At 37.1% G+C, this 23117-nt stretch overlaps 1 protein-coding gene across 4 annotated transcripts in view; it reads right to left on the bottom strand.

Annotated features, from left to right (window-relative positions):
• The window catches only part of DOCK11 (dedicator of cytokinesis 11), a 169813-nt gene that overhangs the window by 13688 nt on the left and 133008 nt on the right, over positions 1 to 23117 (bottom strand). For all 4 annotated transcript variants that reach the window (XR_012504693.1, XM_074359257.1, XM_074359258.1 and 1 more), the window contains 6 exons: positions 21716 to 21931; positions 21571 to 21628; positions 13978 to 14084; positions 7074 to 7196; positions 3759 to 3872; positions 3071 to 3217 (listed from right to left, as the gene is read on the bottom strand). Coding sequence is in view for 3 of the 4 variants with exons in the window: in XM_074359257.1 (XP_074215358.1) it covers positions 3071 to 3217; positions 3759 to 3872; positions 7074 to 7196; positions 13978 to 14084; positions 21571 to 21628; positions 21716 to 21931 (765 nt within the window). In the remaining variant the exon portion in view is untranslated. The remainder of the gene's footprint in view (positions 1 to 3070; positions 3218 to 3758; positions 3873 to 7073; positions 7197 to 13977; positions 14085 to 21570; positions 21629 to 21715; positions 21932 to 23117) is intronic.

Here is a 23117-nt window from a genome sequence, read left to right as displayed (position 1 = left end):
TATAAATTCAAGTTTAAGAAGTAAATTTTGTGAAAATTAAACAATATACTTTTAAAAAATCAATGAATCAAAGAAGAACTCACAAGAGTAATTAGAAAATACTTAGAGATTAATGAAAATGGAATCACAACATTACCAAAACTTATGGGACACAGCAAAAGCAGTGCTAAGAGGGAAATTTATAGCTGTAAACATTCAACATTAAAAAATAGGAACGATCTCAAATTAACAATCTAATTTTACAACTTAAGGAACTAAAAAGAAAAGAACAAACTAAACCCAAAGCTAGCAGAAGGAAGGAAATAATAAAGATCATAACATAGATAAATGAAATAGAGAATAGAAAAATAGAGAAAAATCAATGAAACTAAAAGTTGGATCTCTGAAAAGATCAACAAGATTGACAAAGCTTTAATAGATAGACTAAAAAAAAAGAGCATTCAAATTACCAAAATCAGAAATGAAAATGAGGACATTACTACCAATTGTACAGAAATAAAAAGGATTATAAGAGAGTACTATGAGCAGCTATATGCCGACAAATTAGACAGCCTAGATGAAATGTGAAATGAACAAATTCCTAGAAACACAAAGCCTACCAAAACTAAACCATGAAGAAATAGAAAAATCTGAAGAGATCTTTAACTAGTAAAGAGACTGAATCAATAATTTAAAAAATCTCCTAACAAAGAGAAGCTCTGGATCTGATGTCTTCACTGGTGAAGTTTTCAAGGAAAACTAACATCAATCCTCAAATTTTCCCCAAAAAGTGAAGAGGAAGGAACACTCCCTAACTCACTCTATGAGGTCAGCATTACTCTGATACCAAAGCCAGACAACAGTACAAGAAAACTACAGACCAATATCCCTTATGCAAAGGTCCTCAAAAGAATACTAGCAAACCAAATTCAGCAGCATATTGAAAGGATTACACACCATGACCAAGTGGGATCTATTCCTGGGATGCAAGGATAGTTCAACGTAGGAAAATTGATCAATGTAATACACACCACATTAACAGAAATGAAGGGGAAAAACCATATGATCACCTGAAACAATTAGGAAAAACATTTGACAAAATTCAACACCCTTTCATAATAAAAGCACTCAACAAACTAGAGATCAAGCTTGATTTTAACCTTATAAAAGTAAAATATGTATATGGTAAAACATTTAAACAGAACACAAGGGTATACATGAAAAGTTTTTTAAAAAGTCTGTCTTTCCACATAAGACTCTAGTCTCTCCTCAGGGATAACCTTGGTTAACAATTTTGTATGTATCATTCCAGAAATTTCCTAAGCATACACAAGTGAGTAAATGTGAATACCAGTTTTTACACACATGTGATCATCCTATCTATAATGTCCTGTACCTCACCTTTTTTCTCTCAATAATATATCTTGATGGGTTCATATCAATACTTACAAAATTTGTAACGCCTAGGTTACTATATCCATTATGTGGGTGATATCATTTCTTTAACCATATGGACATCAGATTGCTTCCAGGCTTTTGTTAACAAACTTTGTAGCAATAAACACCTTTAAACATACATCTTTGTGTTTGTACATCTACGAGATAAAATCTTAAATATGAAATTGTTGGCTCCAAAGAAACATACATTTTAAATTCTGGAAAACATTGCCCAACTGTTCCTCAAATTGTCTGTGCCCTTAAGCAGATTTTGTTCTTTGGCAAGTAAAAGTGTTTTTAATTTTGGATTTCACACATTAAGAAAAAAAATAAGGTTTTTAAAAGTAGCAACTGCTTATTATGGCTGTTGCCTGTGAGGAATGACTAAAATATTGTACACACAAATAATGTCAGGAGTCCAGCTGCCTGATGGAGATTTGTCATTACTGCTTGTTGGCCAGGTTTTCAGAGGCAGAATAAAGTAGAAAACTGCATGTTGTACTGCAAGTTTGGATTTCCATTAACTTTCCATTTATAGTATCAGTAGCATGGCAGCAAGCTTAAGCCTTTCTGGCTACAAGGAGATAACATTTTCCGTTGTCTTAATTCAATAAAACAACACAAAATAGTGAAACTGATAAGTATTGAGAGGTTTTTTGCTGAATATTAATGACTTTTGAACCTACCAGCACATCTATTTTTAAATATCTTAAGGCATATGTTTAAGATAAAACAACCTCCATGAGATAAAGGTAAGTCTACAAAGTGAAGAAATCATTTTCATGGTAGAAAATGAAGTATCTTTACCATTGCCATGGGCTTCTCACTCTGGCAACGCTGCCTATTAGCTGTTAAGTACTTTACACAGCACCATGCAAATCATAGTCACTCAGTAAATACTGCTAGGGCCTGTAGACCCTGCGCTGTATAGGTTGTACCTACCTTAAAAATCAGTGCTCATCCTGGGCACACCCATGGCAACTAAGGACAGTCAGGCATTCCTACTGTGCCTTCCTGAAATTCTGTCTGTAGGGAACTATGCATTTCTAGGAAAGAGCGTCTCTTGCTGGAACCTTTCTCATCCTTCCTTGCCTTGGCAGGGCCTAGTAGGATGGATAGCGGTTACAGCAAGGCCCAAGGCATCTCTCTGAAATCTACATCACTGCAAATGCAACTACTAGACTAAGGATACCTTAGAATAAAATGTGTGCACGAAGATTATTTTAATCATAAAGTATGAAATTGGCAATCATGCACACAACAGCATTCACAGTAATAGCTAACCTTTATTGAGCATGCCAGCTTCTAGTATTAGTGAATGCTTTTTTATATACCAGAACTCTAATCACTTTCCATATATTAACTTACTGAATCCATACAACTCCATGAGGAAGGCACTATTATTTCCATTTTACCAATGAGGAAAATGAGGCACAGAGAGGTTAAGTAACTTCCCTATGGTCACAGAGCTAGCAGGTGGCAGACAGTGGAGATTTGAATCCTCTCTGACTCCAAAGCCGCTATCCTTTCTTGCACGATCTAGAAAGGCTCTATTTTCCATGCTTCTCCCCAGCTGAAAAAGGAAAAAGTCAGGAGCAATGTACCATGCTTGGAAGTAACAAGTAATGATTTCAAAATGCAGCGCATATGTTACCTTGTCTGAATCCTGAATTATTTTGACATTCTCTGTACCAAATTTTTCACCATAAAGTTTAACAAGTCTCAGGGAAATCTCCGAGAGGCCGGTGAGCTTTGGCTCTTTATAGATGTACTCCTTTCCATCCTCTTCTTCAAAAAAAGACTATTGTAAAGTTAAACATACAGTAAATTATAAGTAGTATGAGCAAACACAGTATTTAGAGAAAACCTACTAAATAACTAGCAATAATGTATTTGGAATAGATTTTTAAATAATAGTACTAAAAGCTACATGCCTATATTCACTCTTTTAAATTAAGTAAGTGAGAATTTTCAGACTCACGGTCATATGAACATATTATTGGCCTGAAGAGCTCCACACTTGATTTTTTTCATTCCCTGCATACTTACCTGATTTTTATTTGGAAACTTGCAGTACTAGATATTAAATATATATTTAAGAAGCCTAACATAAAATGAAACTGAAGGAAAAATGCAAATCTTATATGTTGTACTCTGACCTAGTGGATTTAGATATGGGAATGAAAGTGAACTTTACACTCACAAAAGAGGCTTCCTGCTGTTGTGATAGGCACTCCATCTAGACAGACTCCTAGGACCAATAACCGCTGCTATAGTAATCTAACAATTCAAAGGTGAAAGTTTAAAAAGAAAAACAACTTTATTAACTAAAGTATACTTACTTGGCCGTAAAAGGCAACTCTGAAGAAAGTTCCTAAAAGCCTTTTCTTTGTGTGCATAACCTCCAGAATTTTTGTGTAAGCTCCATGAAGAGTTCTATAAACTTGAGTAAGTTTCTGAAAAAAATGAGAATAAACTTTAGCTTTATGTTTTGGTTAATTACTAAATGTCTAAGATAAATGCACAGGGGGAAAAAAAGCAACACTATTTCCTTTTCAAAATGGTTTTGGTGGGGTAACTCACACTCCCCTCCCTCTTGGTCACGAAATTAAACAAAACTCCTTAACAAGTTTAGGTCACAGGGTGGAGCTTCAATTTGTCAAATGACACTGCCATTTCTAAATATTATGCTTCATTTCATTAATATACCAATGATAATGTATACTTTACAAATAATGTATTATTGACTACTATTTTCTATATGTCTGAATTATTTAACTGAAAGAGAAGCAGAATGCTTTGCTTGAGCCCTTAGGTGGAGTAAACAATCTGTCCAAGCACTTTGGAAGAAGAACATGAAATGCAGACACAAAAATGATGGTGTGAGCCTGTGTGAGGACGGCTTTTACACAAGTTCACAGACATTTTCAAAGAATATATTCTTTTCACACCCAGAAAACGGGCACGCACTGTGCAAAGAACGTTATCAAGAACATGAAAAGACAACCTACAGAACTGGAGGAAATATTTGCACATCACAGATTTGATAAATTTTCATATCCGGAAAATAAAAAGAACTCTCACAGTTCAACATTAAAAAGGCAAACATCCCAATTTAAAAGTGAGCAAAGGACTTGAATAGACATTCCTCCAAAGAACATACGTGAATGGCCAACAAGTACATGAAAAGATCTTCAAAATCATTGGTCATTAAGGAAATACTAATCAAAACCACAATGTGACACCACTTTATATCCACCAGGAGGGCTGTAATAAGAAACCAAAACAAGTATTGGTCAAAATGTGGACTGTGTACATTGCTGGGGGGAAGGGAAAAGGGAAAACAGTTTGGTGGTTACTCAGAAGTTATACATACAGTTACTGTATGACCCAGGAATTACCCTCTTAGGTATATATCCAAGAGAAGTGAAAACATGCCCATATAGAAACTTATACATAAATGTTTACAACAGCACTATTTGTAACAGTCAAAATGTGGAAACAACCCAAATGTCTGTAACAGGTAAATGGACAAACTAGCATATCCATACCATGGAATATCACTCAGCCACAAAAAGGAATGAAGTTCTGATACATGCTACAACCTAGATAAACCTCTAAATATTATGCTAAGTGAAAGGAGCCAGACACAAAAGGTCACATCTTGTATTAATCCTTTTTTATGACACATCCAGAACAGGCAAGTCCACAGAGACAGAAAACAAATTAGTGGTTACTAGGGGATGGAGGATGGGGTGGAGAATGGTTACCTAAAGGATATGGGGTGTTTTTCTGGGGTGATGAAAACATTTTGAAGCTAGAGAGGTGGTGGGAGCACAATGCCATGAATGCACGAAATGCCACAGAACTGTCCACCTGAAAATGGTTAATTGTTATGTGAATTTCACTTCAATAAAAAAAGGGGGAGCACAGAAGCAGATATTCTTTTTTGTGTGACTCGGGGGTTAGTTTTACTTTGTTTTAGTCCCCATTTTTCAGTTTTATGAGGTAAAACTGATACAATTTGATGCACATATACAATATATTGCATGTAAATACATATATACAATATACTGTGCATTTTAAAAATTTACATATATGTACTGTTCATTGTTTCTAAGTACAGTTTAGAGGTTTAGCTTTTTAAACTTACATAGTTATCAAAGGAATAAAGCCAATCACAAATTAAGAATCAACAGAATGCAGTAATCCAATCATAAAGGACAGTCAAAATGTGCTCACACATATTCAAGAAATCAATCATCTTAAGTTATAAATAATAAGCAGTTCATTTATATCCTTTTTTTCAGATTCCACATATAAGTGGTATCATATGGCATTTTTCTTTTGCTGGCTTACAGAAGCAGATATTCTTTCTCTAAAATTTTTTCCATTCATACTATTTCCTGCAGCTGAGCTCAATTTGAAGGAAGTTTCCTTACCTTTATGGTGTTATCTCTGACACTTTTCAGCCCATCTCACAAAGATATACTGAAAAATTACTTCATCTCAGGCAGAATGCTAGGGGATCTATACAGAGCCTTGCACCCCTACAAGGAAATAGGAGTAGTTCCCCTACAGAACATAGCGTTTCCTTTAATGTGTACGGAAGACATATTTTTCTTCTTTCCCTATTTAGTCAACTGAGTAGCAAAATGCTCCCTGGGTTTCTAATAGACTGATTTTCAACCTAAGAGTAAGAAAGTGGGTATTCTGAAACTTTTAAAAAGGTTCTTAGGATGTAATGCTTTGATCAAAGGGGCAGTGCCAATTCCTGTCTCATCTCACAGGCTATTCTTTGCCATCTACATGACCTAGATTTAATTATCTAACTCTTGCTTTTTAATATAATCATTTGAACATTAACTATGATTTTTCAGGCATGCCCCATATACACCAACAGTATGGCAAAGAGAGAAAGACCCAGAAAAAGTGAGTTTGCTCAGAGCCAGTTTGGAGCACAGATGAGAGCACTATATAGATGATATTAAATGTATGTTTTCACTCTTGGAAACTTCTTCAGCAACGAAAGACTACTTGCTATATTGAAGGATAAATTGCTTTAAAAAATGGCTTGAATCCTAAATCACCCCTTCCTAGCATAGGAGGGGTAGAAAATTATGATAGGGACTTAGAAACATGAAAATAAAGAATTCCTGTTCAGTGCTGGTGGCAACAGCTGTTCATCATACTGCTATTCTTTATTAACTACCCTTCATCAACAGTTTTATCCAGCCGACTAAATTGAAAAATTTCTCATAATAGGGCTATTACTAGTGTCTTATTACCTCCCTCACTGTCATCTGCCAGCACTTTTCATCTCCCCGTCAAACTGTAAAGAATTGAATCCTGCCAATGCCTCTTCCCAGGCAGCGTGGAAATCCAACAGCCTTTTTAGCAAATATTTAGTGAAGACAACATCAATCGTTTTATGCCATGAGGGAAAGAGGGGAGACTGCTAAATAAAAATGTTTTGAGAACTGCTGATATAATGTAAATTTCAATTTTAGATTTTTTATCCTTAATTTCATTTGGAAAATTTATATGAATATAAGGTAGGACTCTACTTTTAGAACCTCATAGCATTTTTTAAGGATAGTAACTTAAGACCAAAATAAAATATATAGACCAATGATGCAGATGTTTAAATTACCTACCTCGAACTCTCGACGTTTCTCATAAATTGGAATGATCAACTTGGAAATTTCAGAGATTACTTCATAACGTTCTGCTTTCCATAAGCCATCCACACATTGTTCTAGCAACTCCAGCAAAACTTCCTGTGTTGAGAGAAAAATGCAAGCAGGAATTAGAGATAGTTTTAGAGTTCTGGGCAAATGTATTTTGAACCATTTCAAGTTAATAAAGAACAGAATGTACTGAATTTAATGAAATGCACAGAAAGAGTACAGTTGTGTGACTGTATTTTCTAAATCAAATACTTGAAATATATGAAATTGAAACCATTCTTAAAAGTATGAAGTTAATATTGACAATAGTAAACTACATCTGTTTATTTTGTTTATCATGTAATGAGGATGTTAACTGTACTTACAAGTAGTGACATATAGACAGGAAGTATTTTTAAAAAGGGATACATTGTTCCAAACTGAGGATGTCATTGTCTAACAGGGTGAATTTCACTAAGCCTATAAATGTCCATTATTTTCCCTTTATGTTGAAATTGTATTACACACAAAAATATTTAGACAATTTGACAACTTTCAAGCTGTTGCATTAGTGACATAGGTGTTTATTAAAATGATGTGATTTTGGCCAAGAATTCTTCCTTCCTGTCTATTGGTTCTAAAATTAGTGAGAATGATATTATAATACCTCAAGATAGAGATCTCCGACTTTGCCATAATAACAGCTGCTCTAAAACAATTTTGTGAACTATCATCTCATGTTCTCAACAATAAGATGAGCCAATCACTCATGCTATCTATAAATCTTAACAGTTTGTTTTTATCTTAAAGAGATGAACTTCAGACCTGTAGAACTGACTGCTAAAACGGCTCTTCCTGTATGTCCTTGAGACAATTTTGAATTCATCTTCTTCCTAAACTCACTCTTTCACTTGTGCTTTCTATCTAGCCAGTGGCCACACCCTATAAACTCTTAGCTAGAAAACTAAGAGCAGTTTTTACTTTACCCTTTGTTATAAGTTGAACTGTGTCCCTCAAAAAGATAAGTTGACATCTTTACCCCCAGTACCTCACAATGTGACCTTATTTGCAAATAGGGTCATTGCAGATATGATTAGTGAAGGTGAAGTCATACTGGAGTAGGGTGAGCCTTCAATCCAACATGACAGAGGCATACAGGAAGAACACCATGTGACTACAGAGGCAGGGACTCGAGCAATGCAAGCTACAAGCCTAGGAAGGTCAAAGATTGACAGCTACCGCCAGAAGCTGGGAAGAGGCGAGGAAGGCTTCTACCCAGAGTCTCGGATGGAGCATGACCCTGATGACACCTTGATTGCAGACTTCTAAACTCTAAGACAATAAAGTTCTATTGTTTTAAGACCCCCAGTTTGTGTACATTGTTATGGCAACCCTAGGAATCAAATACACTCTCTTTACTCATCCTGTAATCAGTTTATCACCTAGTTCTGCCAGTTTTACTTCCTAAATACTTCTCAGATCAGACCCTTCCTCTCCATTTCTACTCTCGTTGCTAAGGGTCAAGACTGACTTTCTTTCTTTCTTTCTTTCTTTCTTTCTTTCTTTCTTTCTTTCTTTCTTCCTTTCTTCCTTTCTTCCTTTCTTCCTTTCTTCCTTTCCTTTCCTTTCTTTCTTTTTTAACATTTTTTATTGAGTTATAATCATTTTACAATGTTGTGTAAATTCCAGTGTAGAGCACAATTTTTCAGTTATATGTGAACATATATATATTGTCACATTTTTTTTCTCTGTGAGCTACCATAAGATCTTGTATATATTTCCCTTTGCTATATACAATATAATCTTATTTATCTATTCTACATTTTGAAATCCCAGTCTGTCCCTTCCCACCCCCCACCCCCTTGGCAACCACAAGTTTGTATTCTATGTCTATGAGTCTGTTTCTGTTTTGTGTTTATGTTTTGTTTTGTTTTGTTTAGATTCCACATATGAGCAATCTCATATGGTATTTTTCTTTCTCTTTCTGGCTTACTTCACTTAGAATGACATTCTCCAGGGACATCCATGTTGCTGTAAATGGTGTTATGTTGTCATTTTTATGGCTGAATAGTATTCCACTGTATAAATATACCACATCTTCTTTATCCAGTCATCTGTTAATGGACATTTAGGCTGTTTCCATGTCTTGGCTATTGTAAATAGTGCTGCTATGAACATTGGGGTGCAGGTGTCATTTTGAAGTAGGGTTCCTCTGGATATATGCCCAGGAGTGGGATTCCTGGGTCATATGGTAAGTCTATTCCTAAGGACTTCATTATTTTTTCCTAACTGATTTTCCTGCCTCCATCCTTGGCCCTTTCAAATCCACCCTCCACAAATCTGCCATAGGGTTCTTTTTGTGAAGTTTTTTTGGGGGGGTTGGCAGGGGAGGTGATTAGGTTTATTTATTATTTATTTATTCTTGGAGGAGGCACTGGGGATTGAACCCAGGACCTCCTGCATGCTAAGCATGCGCCCTACCACTTGAGCTATACCCTCCCCTCTTGCCATAGGGTTCTGATTAAAATGCAAACCAGACCACGTCCCTCTTGCTTTCTTAAAATCTCATGATGGCTCCCCATCATTCACAGAACTAAGGACAAGCTCTTTCATTTGGCACACTAAGCTTGCAGTGATCTGGCTGATACTTTTGTAATATCATCATTCATCATGCTCAGCCTTGTACTTTATCCCCAACAGCAATGAAGTACTATTAGTTTCCCTGAAGCACCATGGTGTTGTCTTAACTTTGTGCCTTTGTCCATGCTCTACCCTCTTATCTTTTAATCCCTTTCACTTATTTAACCCCTTTAAGAAAGCTTAACTGTCACCTCTTTCAGGATTCTTCTCCTGATCACAGAGTAGCAAAACACTAGACACCTATCTTTCTTACTCTGATAAATTTATTGAGTGGATGTTTATCACCATACTTGCCCATTTTCTTTCTCTTTGACTTTCCAAATAGGCTGAGACTCTTCAAAAGTAGGGACAATATTTTATATTGCTTACTAGTATGGTGACAGCACATAGTTGATGTTCATTAAATGTTGCTACTTGAATAAATAATCTGTATATTAACATTTAATAGTCAAATTAAAATTTCCAGCAACAGTGAGAAGGAAGAACTTGGGGGGAATTAAAAATCTGTTGCAAGCTAGTAAGGTTTGTCCCAGGAATGTGAAGTTGGTTTAGAATTAGGAAAAACTCCAGTGTAAACAGAATGAACCACATAAACAGAATGAAAGAGAAAAATGTGATCTCTAGCAATAGATGCAGAAAAAGCATTTGAAAAAACTCAACACCCCTTCATGATGTTAAAAAAGAACCCTCAGGAAATGGAATAGAAGAGATCTTCCTCAATGTGATAAAGAGCATCTACGAAAAACCTATAGGCTGAACACTCTTCTAATTTGGGAACAAGTCAAGAATGTCTGCTCTTACAACTTCTATTCAACATTATGCTGAAGGTCCTAGCCAGTGTAATAAGGCAAGAAGAAGAAAAAAGGCATAGAGATTGGCAAACGTAAAACTCTTTCTGTGCAGATGACATGATTGTGTATGTAGAAAATCCTAAAGAATATACAAAGTACTAAAACTAATAAGCGGATTTAGCAAGACTGCAGATTATAAGATCAGCATACAAAATCAACTGTATTTCTATATACTAGCAACAATAAATTGAAAAATAAGATTAAAAAATCAGGCAGTACTATTTCCATATATATATTATATATACATATATATATAAAAGACAAAGGAGCACATGAAAAAGTGCTCAACACATTAGTCATCAGGAAAACACAAATGAAAAGCACAATGACATACCAAGTCGTGTCTAACAGGATGGTAAAAATATAGAAAGATTAGCAACATCAGCTGTTGGTGAGGAAGTAGAGCAGCTGAAACTCTCATCAATTGCTGGTGGGAGTATAAAATCATCACGCCACTTTGAAAAGCTCTTTGGCAGTTTCTTATAAAGTTAAACATATAACTTCCCTAGGATCCAGCAGTTTCACTCCCAGGAGTGAACCCAAGAAAAACGAATGCATATGTCCACAAAAGGTCATAGATAAGAATGTTTAAAACAGCCTTATTCATAACAATCTCAAATTGGAAACAATCCAGAATCCATCAATAGGAGAATGGATTTAAAAATCATATGTCAATATAATGGAATATCTAGCAATGAAAAAGAACTTCTGATATACCCAACAACATGGATGTACTGCAAAAACATTAGGTTAAGCAAAAGAAGCCAGATACCAAAGGGTACACACTGAATGATTCAATTTTTATGACGCCAAGATACCAGCAAAACTAATGTACGCTGATAGAAATCAGGTAGTGGGGGTGGGGAAACTGACTGGAAATGGGCACACTGGAACTTTCTGGAGGGATGGACATGTTCTGTTTCTTGTTTGAGGTGGTTAAGTTGCATGGATATATACAATTGTCAAAATTAAGCTGTTCACTTAAGATGTGTGCATTTTATTGTACATTAGTTATATATTTTAAAACTTGCAAAAGTCAGAAATGGCAGTCTTAAAAACAAATTAATATTGGTTTAACTCATATATTTAAATAAGGCACTAAATGAACAACAATTTGTATTTTTCATTTCAATAAAACTTGTAAATCAATGGCATTATTTTTCCATTGGCTAGGGCATGAGGAAGAAGCCCTATTATAGAAACTAAACATAAAATGGCATTACGGAGAATATGATTCTATTTGTATATGTCAAATTAAAAGTATGTATAAATTATTACTGTAGAACACAAGAGTTCCAACAAATGTGTTTACATAGAAAACCGATCATAGTTCTTGACTAGTAAGAAATGTTACTGCTGTCTTTAAGAGTATAAAAAAAGGTCAGGCACAAGGCCATTTCTATGACTATGTTCAAGCTGCTGTTTGGAAGAAAGGACGTAACTTCAGTTGTGCTGAACCATTTATCGCCCACGAACTCCGCTGAATCTTTCTGCTGTCAGCCCACAAAAACTGGAGACCTTAGATGAAAATCATCTAAGTTGATCTAACTACAACTCCAGAAGTGTATTAACTTACCCAAGGCTTCATAGTCAATAACCAATCAACTGGGATTAAAATTCAAGTATCTTGATTCTCTGTTATGATTAACTAATTCAGCAAACATGTTTTAAATATCTACTCTTCTAGGTTCTAGGGGTAAAAGGAAACCTTGCTAACAGGTTGGTCAGCGAGAAAGCCTGACACTCCTGTAGCACCTAATGACTTATAAAGAGCCTTCACATTTATTGTGAAGTGATCAGGACAGTGTTAGTGTCTTTATTTTACTGATGAGGAGAGAGACCAATATAGAAATAGTTAGGAAGTAGAGCTTCTAGGCAGATATCACTTTAGCTAAATGAACTAGGGCTAGCCTGAGATTGCTTATATTTTTTTAAAAAAATTCATAAAGTATAAAGTGTGTCTCTCTCACTTTAACCTGACTGCTGCTTACGTTTCTTAATACAATCTTAAATATGTATTTCTATGGGACTTCAACCCTTTAAATCTCTCTGCTTTTTGTTGTTTGTTTCTTTCTGTTTTTGTCTCCGCATTCCCTAACTGTGGGTGTCTGTATGATTCAGTCCTCGGTTGCCTGGCCGTCACTTGCTATATTACTTCCCGTCATCACTCTGCTTTGGTTCTCACACAGCTATGACTTCCAGATATGGCTCTCCAACCCTGATCTCTCTACTTAGATTCAGTTCTGAATTTCCAGTGGCCTGATGTTATTTCTATTTCCATAGCCTTTCACTTCCAATTCAACACACATCAAACACTGAATTCATCATCTTCCCTGTAAAATCCTCCATCCGTCATTTTTCTATACCAAACTTGAAATCTCGGAGCTACCTCTGATTCTTCTCCAATAGCCATCAAGTCTTCCTCTTTTCTTCACAGTGTTTCCTGAATCTGTCGCTATCTGGGTTTAGGCCCGACTGCCTCACGTCTGGACTCTCAGGGCAGCCCACGCTCCAGCCTCCATCCATCTACCTCCAATACATTTCCCGTATTACCGCCAAATTAACCTTTCCTCTTCCTTGCTTTCATCTTGTCATTATTCTGCTCAGAAACCTTTGATAGCAATTCAACATTCTACTCAATAAAGCCCTAACATTCCAAGTTTCTCAAAATCTGACCTCAGCTAGTACTCTTCTCTGTAGGAACCCACTGGCTTAGCCAAAAGGATCCATTCACTGTGCCCTCGAACATGCCTTCTGCTTTTCCACCTCTTAACTTTTGTCCCTGCTATTCTCTGCTGAAATAACTTCTCAACTCTGACTCTGCATGGAACATACTGTCTGTATTACTCAGATGGCACTGTCTTGCTTTTTTCCATTTCATGTATTATCTCTTCAGATAGACACTGGAGGTCAGGGATCAGCCGTACCTAATTATTTTATAGCTCCTATATCACCAAGTCCAAAGCCTTGCTCGTAAGTCAGTGCTCAACAGATATTTGTTGAGTGACAACTGAAGCTGTTTGCTATCCATAAGAAGTTAAGAGCAGAAATTTTCCATTTTTAAATAAATACTTGTATGCATCCTCTGTTTAGCTGTTACATTGTTAACTATTTTTTATGGAGATTTTTTTCCAAAGTATGTTGACTCTGATCTAGTTACTGGGATGGTGATTTGAGGATGATAAAGGGTATTATTTCTAAAACCAGACAATAAGAACAGTTCCAGAGATAGGGCTCCACATTCCAAACAGGAACATCTTTTCCCTGGGCAGTTTTAATGCTTACAGTTCATCAACCCTTAGTTACCATCCAGATTAAGTTAGCTGTAATAATATTTTAAAGTAAATAAATTTTAAGAAGTTAAATTTATGTAATTGGCAATGCAGGGCCTGGAATCTTACTTCGCTATAATGGACATCCATCATTCCAGCATCTTCTTTCATTGCTCCTTCTTCATCTATATTGGGAGTAATTTTCTTGAAGGCTGAACATCCATTAGGGAATAATTCTGTGTGAATTAAAAAGCAGTGAAGTGAATTTATCTTTAAAAAGTGTTTTGTAAATAACAGATAGCCTTACAGAGATTAGTTACCCTTAAAAATAAACAAGTATCTTTGTAAGGATCAAAGTCATAAGTGTAATTTTTAGTTACCAAAAACAAGAATTTTACAAATCATTTCTAGCTCCTATACATCCTACCAGTCTTTTCCCCGAAAAGTGAGTTCAAGTTATTTACAAATAAGTTTCATTCTCTGACTATGCATCATCTTCAATGACTAGCATAGTAAGTGTTTTCCTAGTGCAATCTAAAAGTTGGTATTAAGGTAGTTACACTTCGATCTTGTGTGCGTTTATAGCCTGTCACCTAAACAAAGAGGGCATGTACTTTTCAGGTAACCAATGAAAGAGCTTCCCTAACCATCTCTAGCTCCTCATTTCACTGGAGAATTGGAAAAGAAAGTAGGTTGTTGGCCTAGCCTAGGACTTGTAAAGAGAGGGAGGATATAAAAGAGATGGCAGGGATGAAGCATCTTTGGAGAAATAGAATGGAAGAACCAGAGCTTCTGGAGTCAGACAGGCACAGCTCTATCACTAATTGTGTGATTTTAGACATGTTTATCTCTCTAGGACTGTAAAAAGTTTCATCATCTGTTAAACAAAGATGATAGCTACCTTATAAGAATTAAATGAAATGTAAAGTGTTTAGAACAAACCTGGAAAATAACAAGTGTTCACTGACTTATTATTACCAAACAAAGCTACCAATAAATAAACTAGTTTTCTCAAGATAAAATAAAACAACTGCTAGCAGCTGGTATAGTAAGTGATTCTGCAGCTGAACCCTTGGGAAATAGGAAGTGAGCTCAAGCTGAGAACAGCTGCTGTAGGATTGTGGACCAAATTGTTACTGTCAAGCGAGAGTCTGGGTATAGAAGGCCACGTGGTTGCCCCACAGATTCTGAACAGGGGAACATGTCCAAACACTTCTCCTGTGGTTGCCTTTACCCCTATCTAAGTGGGCTGTCATTTTAGAGTTAAGGACAATTCAACCTCTTTATAACAGAATCTGCTAGTTAGCGGGAAATGACTGGTCACAAGGGAACAAACAACTTTTGCAATCTACAACCTAATAGTGATGCTTAGAAATGACGACATACTCACAACTAAATATTCGGTAAGCTTCCTGGTGTTAGAGGTTGGGGAAGGAAGAGGGAAGGTTTAAGAAAGCCAGACCTCATAATGAGGAGATTTCTCAGAATTCTGATGGAAAGGGTCATGTATTATGGCTTGGATTTTGCCATCTCTTCTTGTCTAAATGAAAGCTAACTAGACATACATTTTCTCGTAAGATGCTTGACAGAACATGAGTTATCAAGTAAGCATCACTCTTCTATGAGAGAGATGGAATTCTGGTAAGGCAAGATGGGGGTTATTCTGAAGTACTTTTTCAAAAATGGAGAAACACAGGGGGCAGTAGTCAGTGGATTTCTGTTAAGGAAGAAAAGGGAGAAATGAAAATGAGATTTATTTTGATGCAATAGACTTTAGAGCCATTTTTGTTCAAAGAAATTAGGTTTTAAGAGACGGTAAGATAGCACACAACACATTTCATTTCTGAAGATAAGCATGCCTAAAATGGTCTATAATAGAATTCTAGGAGAGTTCTATTCAAAGTAATGGACCACAAGATAAGGAACTGCACCAGAATGTAAATCATTTCATTTCCTTCTTCAACGAAGTCTTTCTATGAAACAAAAATCAGCTGAACTAACCAGCATGCTCAGTGACACAGCTGATTTACATTCAGGTTAATACTCCTTATCTTGTTGTGGACCAGGAATAAACAGTCTGGCAGCTGGTCCATGGCCCACTCTGAGCAGTTGTGCACTGGGAGAACTTTTTGAAAGTTAGGAGAAAACATCCCACTTGATTACCTCTATGAAGTCCAGAGCCAGGCAGTACGGAAGAGGGCCCCAAAACTTGAGTGAAGAAATAATCTAGTCTTTAACAAGGAAAAGGGTCAATCTCTGAAGGCCTCAGGCAGCTAGGTCCGTGACTGGGGAAAAAATCCTGCCTATTCCAAGGATATTAGTATTTTAAGTGATTCCCCAATCTAGGGTTTTTCTAGAATGCTACAATTTTGAGGAGCACAAAAAGGGGCACATTCCTCTGCCTGAGATTCGATGAGGCTAAAGCATCTTGAAAGAGTCTTCTCGTGTGTATCTTAAGTAGAAGGATGGTAAGTTACGGTTCTTCTCAGAAACAAACAAGTCAACACCTACTTTTGGACTTTGTTGTCTGCATTATCTGCTGGAAAGACTACTGTTGTGGATTTTCAGCTTCAGAGTCCACTATTCTTGTTAAGTATATTACCTTGATTCCTATACCTGATGACCTCTCTCTCTCCCTAGAGAAGCCTATATATATCCCCTTGTTTGCTTAAGTTATCAACACCCACCAAACTATCCATAAGAGGACTCGTTTGTTAGGGTCTTTAAAATGCTTGGGGAAAATTCCGATTCTCTTTAGTCTTAGGAAGATTTTCAGATGAAACAAGCTGCTGAATCTAGAAGTGGTCAGTGTATATATCCCAACAGAGGGCGGCCTGTGTGTGAGGGCTCTCCCGTAGCCCCGTGTAGTATGTGTAGTATGCCATAAGGTGGTCTTGGAGAGTCTGCTTTGAATTTTTCTGGTATGTGACCCAGATTCCTGACTTTGCCCTTCATAGCTATAACTTCTGTATTCCTGATGGCTGTCCTAGGGGAAGCAAGATGCAAACTGTCTAAGTAGAGACCACTACCTTGAACACAACTTATCCCATGAAAAGAGTAAGGAGGAGTTTGAAGGATGGGAAAGCAGCCCAAGCCTTGGTAAGGTAAGTCTGCTAGTCAGAAGAGGGCTAGCAGGTAAGAGCCTAAAGAGGAGGGCAAAAAGGGAAAAAGCTGTGATTGGGAAGGAGTTGGAGAATAAAAAGCTTTGCAGAACTTAAGCTATCAGATGCTGGGTACAAAGGCTTGGGAAAGGGAACAACATTACCCTATAAGGCATGAAAAGAACAGACTCTATGGGAAAGGAAATTCCTTTTGGGATGATGGAGGAACCCTACAGGCCCGAAGCTTTGCTGAACCTCGGATGCTGTGTGGTGGTGGAAGAATGCAGAGACTTGACTCTGGTCTTCCCCGGGGGAAAACAGTTGTGTACTCTCTCGGGACGAGAAGAGAGAGAGGTACATAAGTCTAGTCTCCAGAGAATGAGATCTAGAACATTTTGAGGTTCTCAGACAAAACAGAAGTAAGGAAATTTAGATCTGTTTTTTTTATCATATATGTTTAGGGTAGGAGTAACTAACACTTAGTATCGCCACTTCGAGGTAACTTAGGGAAAAGGAGGAGAATGATCATCCTTAAGGTCTCTGGTACAAAGAGCAGGTGCTCTGGCTGCCTTAAAGAAGTCTGAGGCTGGGGGTGTGGGGCAGGGAGAACTGCACCCCTCCTTCCCCTCCCCCTTTCAGTTCAGTGCTTGAAACATGAAAAAAAGGATCTAGAAATGGTCCCTCACTGGTGTTCTGTGGTCACCCCTGCTTACTTAGGCAACCACCCAATGGGACAAACTTTTTTTCTTTTCTTAAAAACTCTAAACAGGAGAACATCTGCCTCCAATGTGTCAGCTGTAGCACTTCATTCCATCTTGATGAAAAGAAAAAGCTTTATAGTGACTTCAAGAGAAACGGCATAGGACTTTGAGAAAACAGAAGAAATTTTGGCAGTTGATATGCCAGAGATTTTGTCGTCACTGCAAAGGGCACTTGATAGAAAACAAAAGGCTTTATAATTGCTCAATTCTTTTTGTCAAATAAGTTTGTTTTAAGTGTAAATACAACTTTTTTTCAGTTCTACACTCAAATGTACGTTTATTTACTCTGTGAATATCCAGGTCTTATCTAGGTCTGGATTTCTCAGACTGGATGACAGGTTAACAGATTAAGTTTTTAACCTGTGTTGTAAATTAGTGATCTTCCTTGGTATGACTCTCAGGTCAATCAGCTAATTAACAAAACGTGTTTTGGATTACTGGAATGATTGAAGCTAAGGGGGAAAAAACCCTGAGGATTTCACTACTGCCATCATCTTAGAATAAGATTTTCTAGTTTAAGCGAGTAGAATTTTCCAGGCATAAAAATAGATGGCACCTATAAATAAATATGTAAACTCCTAAATTTAACATTATTTTTTGTTGAAAATGCAAAACATCATTTTTTTTCCTACTCAGGGAAGGGCTCTTTAATTTCTATGAAGAATAAATTCTAAAAGAAAAACCTTGAAGGTAGTATGAAATATTTAAATGATTAGTTAAAAGCACTGTTTCCACTTGTTGAATCATGTCACACTGTTTGGTGTTCAAGCTAGCTGTCTCAAGCTAATGTCCAAAAAAACCCACAGCAATATTTATATGTTTTAGTTGCTATTTTGTACAGCCCTATAGTTATATTTCAAAAGCTTAAGGACTGAAAATGGAATAAGTAATTCTTCATTTTTGCTTAAGTTTTAAGGTCGTTGCACTTGTGAAAAAATCCTAAGGAAATATTTTAATATATTTAACTATTTTCAATATCTAAAGGGTATAAGTTTATAGTTAGTAGATATAAAACTCTTATTTCAGATTTGTACTAATTAAAAAGATGAGGTAATATTAACCTGATTTATCTGAGAGATACACCTAAAACTTTATTTAGTATCATGTTTAGGGTTCTCATATTTGTTAGTTTATTGGAACTGCAAGTGTGCAATTTCAATATTTATTTTTACAGTAATTTCACAGGCATACCAGTGATACAGTAAAAACCTCTAACAGGGCCTTTTTTCATAATTAATCTCATTCTCCATTTTAAAACCACATATGCACTAAAAGGAGAATACCAGAGTATACCAATTTCAGAAACTTGGATTGCTCTAAAGAATTTTAGCATCAAACAGAAAGTATCAAATGTAAAATATAAATAAAATGAATCTACATTTTAGTCATACCATGTTTGGGAAGAAAGATATATAGTTAACTGTAGGAATTCTGGAATTAAAAAACAAAACAAAACATGGTTCTCACAGCCAAAACCACAGTGATGTGACTCCTACAAGATGGTTTCATTTAGCCCTCATCTTAACTCATTTGATTGCCTGCAAGGAAACAGCTTGACCATTATGAGAGCCAGTGGAAGATTTCCTTGCAATGTCCTTTGCCAATCAATTTTTAAACCTAACTCAACTGTTTTATTATTTAAGTAGTTGTTACCACAGTTAACAATATTAATTTTGGAAAGGAAGCTTTCAGGCAGATTCCTCAATTGGACTTGCTGGATCCTGAGCCCTTTACGACCATGACTCTTTTGTCTCCACTCCCACAACCAGCCTCAGCTCTATTAAGACACAGATATCTAACACTGTGTAAGTTTAAGGTGTATTTGTTGATTTGATACATATACATATTGTGAAATGATTAACAGGGTAGTGTTAATCACCACACACAATTACCATTTTGGCAGGGAGTAAGAACATTTAAGATATACTCTCTTACCAACTTTCAAGTATACAACACAGAATTATTCACAATAATCACTGCACTGTACATTAGATCTCCAGAACTTACCCATCTTATAAGTGGAAGTTTGTACCCTTTGACCAAAGTCACTCCATTTCCCTACCCACTGGCCCCCACCATTCTATTCTGTTTCTACAAGTTTGGCTTTTTAAGATTCCACATATAAATGAGATCACACAATATTTGTCTTTCTCTGTCTGACTTATTTCACTTAGCATAATGCCCTCAATGCCCTATGTTGACACAATGGCAGGATTTCCTTCATTCCTGTAGCTGAATAATATTCCATTGAGTATGTGTGCTGTAGCTTTATCCTTTCATATGGATCCATTTCATATGTTTTCATGTTACCAACTAGCATCCTTTCATTTCAGCTTGAAGAACTTCTTCCAGCATTTTTTGTATGACAGATCTAATGGTGAAGAACTGCTTCAGCTTCTGTTTTCTGGGAAAGTCTTCATCTGTCCATTTCTGAAGGACAGCTTTGCTGGATGGAGCATTCTCGGTTGGCAGGTTTTTTTTTCCTTTCAGCACTTCAAAAGTATCACCCAATGCTCTCCAGGCCTCTAAGGTGTCTGCTTATAGTATCCCTTAGATCATGCAGATATTCTTGACCTTTTTCCATTTTTCTTTTTTCTCCTCTGGCTGGATAATTTCAAAAGACCAGAGATCCAGCAACAGGATGAGGGAGTAGGAATATGGCTGAGGCACATGGAACACTGGGGGTGCCCATGGGCCAGTTGTAGGGATCCACAGGCTAAGTATCTCTAGTGGCTTGTTGGTAGGATTTTTGATGCAATCTGTGATATGGTTAGTAGGATCTATGTTCCTTTAATGCCCTCTAAAAGTCCTATGTGCTGCTCTCCCATCCTCTTCCTGTCCCCTCTTAGTCATTCAGTTCACAACTCAGTACTCTGGATGGGGCAAGAAAGAAATGGGCTTCTTTGGCAGCATCCTGTACTGCTAGGAAGGCCAGGTACCCACTCACATGCTCCCTTTTCCCTGCAGAAGAAATCACGGGCAAGAAGGCCCTCTCTTGTCACTGAGCTCTGTCACCTTGGAGAAGGGGCAACATGAGTAAAATCACACTGTTCCTCTTACCCTCTCCAATGCATTCAAACTTGTATTATTTTTGCTCCAACAATATGCTGGAACTTCTCCACTGGACTTCTGGACTTCCCTCAAGGCTCACTCGTCTGTGGGTGATTATCTAAGACAGTGTTCTCCAGAGGCTCCAGACTGCAGCTGAGAGGGGCTGGAGCCATCTAATAGGTCACTGCAGGGTCCACAGACACGACTGAGATCTGTCTGCCTAATACCCAATACATAGGTGAGCAAAACTCCTCCCAGGTCCCTTGGCATAGGGTGCTGGATCCCACAGCCCTGACAAAGGCACTTTTGTCTGTGGTTGGATGCCAGATTGTTGTGGAGGCGGGTATACAAAGGAGGACGCCATCTTGCTGATATGCCACCTCCCTTTTTAATACCAAGATATTATTGCACTAAAGTGGCTGTAGAGATTTAATCTGTGGGCAGTTGCTGGTGACGCTGAGGCAGATGAGGGGAAAATAAGTGATCTATATTATCCAGAGCTTCTCACACGCCCTGAGAAGAATTTAATTTGTGGCAGTTTTCCAGGGAGACAGTCTTGGAAAATAAACATTGGGCATCAGGTCTGGCCCTGTATCATTTAACTTATTCTTGTACTCTTAATGAAAGCAGAAGGCAGAGGAACAATCCAGTTTTCTTTTATAAAAATTTCTGTTTAACACTGAATGAGGCTAAAGGTGAACATATTTTTCAGAGTTCAATCTTATCATATTCATAGTTGCAGGCTACAAAGATAAAAACTCTCGTGCTAACTGAAGTTCTCCCTATCTCTAAGAACAGAAATATCTTACTTTTTCGATGAAGAAACTCTGCAACCAAAGCTGCCACATGGACATAACACATTGCGGCCTGAAAAAGGATGACAAATAAAGAACCGTCAGACTGTGCTCCAGGGGTTTGCAGGGCTGTGTTTAGAACAAAGCCTTAAGAAGTCACCTCTGAGAAATCTCCATTTTTTATATGAATCTTGGCCATGCTATCAAGCCAGGTCTTCCTGAGCTCTGGGGTGCTTGCATAGGACTTGGCCAAGCTATACTGGAGATCAATCAGCATTTCAGGGTCTTTCTCATGCTCCTTCATCTGAGCAGTGGCCATAAGAACGGTACGGATTCTCTTGGTCAAGTCTTTGACTTCTGTGGGAAAAGCAGTTGCCTAATTTCAAAATAAACAAAAAAAGACATGTTTATCAGTACTACTGATATGCTCTAAGCCTCAACATCTAATCCTAAGAATAACATACAACTTTTACCCCTTGTTACAGTTATTGGTCAATTTGGTTCTTGGTTCTTGGTATGCCTAAAGAGTTTTAAAGTAGTTCTTTTAAAAATATCCAACTAGCTCAGGCTTCAAGGGCACTGAACTTGATGGCAGTATATTCATAATACATAAGAGCATGGACTCAGAAGCCAGACTGACTGACTTTGGACCCCAGCTCCACTATTGTGACATCTACAGCCATGAGGGTAATTTGAATTTGCTATTATAGTATAATTTTAGTTACAACAACAACTAAAAACTGACAGCTTACTATGCAGCAGGTAGTGGCCTAGGTGCTTTACATGTTTTAAATTTTACAACAACCTTATGAATTAAGTACTATCATAATTCATTTCACCAGTGGGAAAACTGAGGCACACAGCTTGGCCAAGGTATCGCAGTTATAAGTGATAGAGACAGGATTTACACTCCAGGTGTTTGGCTCCAGAGCTAGTGATCTGAGTCACCCTTCCATACTGACAAGCATACCTGTCCCACCTACTGACTACCACATACACTAAGGTGAAAACCATACTGCAAAAATTCCCAATTATGCAAGTAAAAATTTATGAATCACAGAATGCTCTGAAGAGTTTAAAGAGATCATTGACCTCTCTCAGTGTAGTTTTTGTCCACAAAAACATGAAGTTCGTTTCCTCTTTATCCTGGGCACTATTTAAAAAGTCCTATCACTCCCTATTAACTAGAGTAATCACAATTATTTGTAGGATTCAAAGATGAGTAAGGGACAGTGGAGGAGGGTACAGCTCAGTGGTAGAGCGTGTGCTTAGCATGCACAAGGTCCTGGGTTCAATCCCTAGTACCTCCATTAAAAACTTAAAAAAAAAAAAGATGAGTAAGGGACAGGTACAGAGGTTAGGGAGCTTTTCAATGTGAATGTAACCAAATGTGGAGAAAATCATTTCTAAGTGCCTTCTTTAAAGATCTCTTTAAAAACGAATTATATACATGAAGTCCCTTCTTATATATTAATAGAGATTCCATTTACTGGGGGAAAGGCATACCTTGTTGTAATAGGGTTTACTGGTAATGACTGCCCTACCAGAATACAATTAAGTCA

This window comes from Camelus bactrianus, chromosome X (assembly GCF_048773025.1).
Source record: "Camelus bactrianus isolate YW-2024 breed Bactrian camel chromosome X, ASM4877302v1, whole genome shotgun sequence".
In the NCBI taxonomy this organism is placed as follows: domain Eukaryota; kingdom Metazoa; phylum Chordata; class Mammalia; order Artiodactyla; family Camelidae; genus Camelus; species Camelus bactrianus.
The sequence above is the reverse complement of the archived record's forward strand: the minus strand, read 5'-3'. Positions and strand labels throughout refer to the sequence as shown.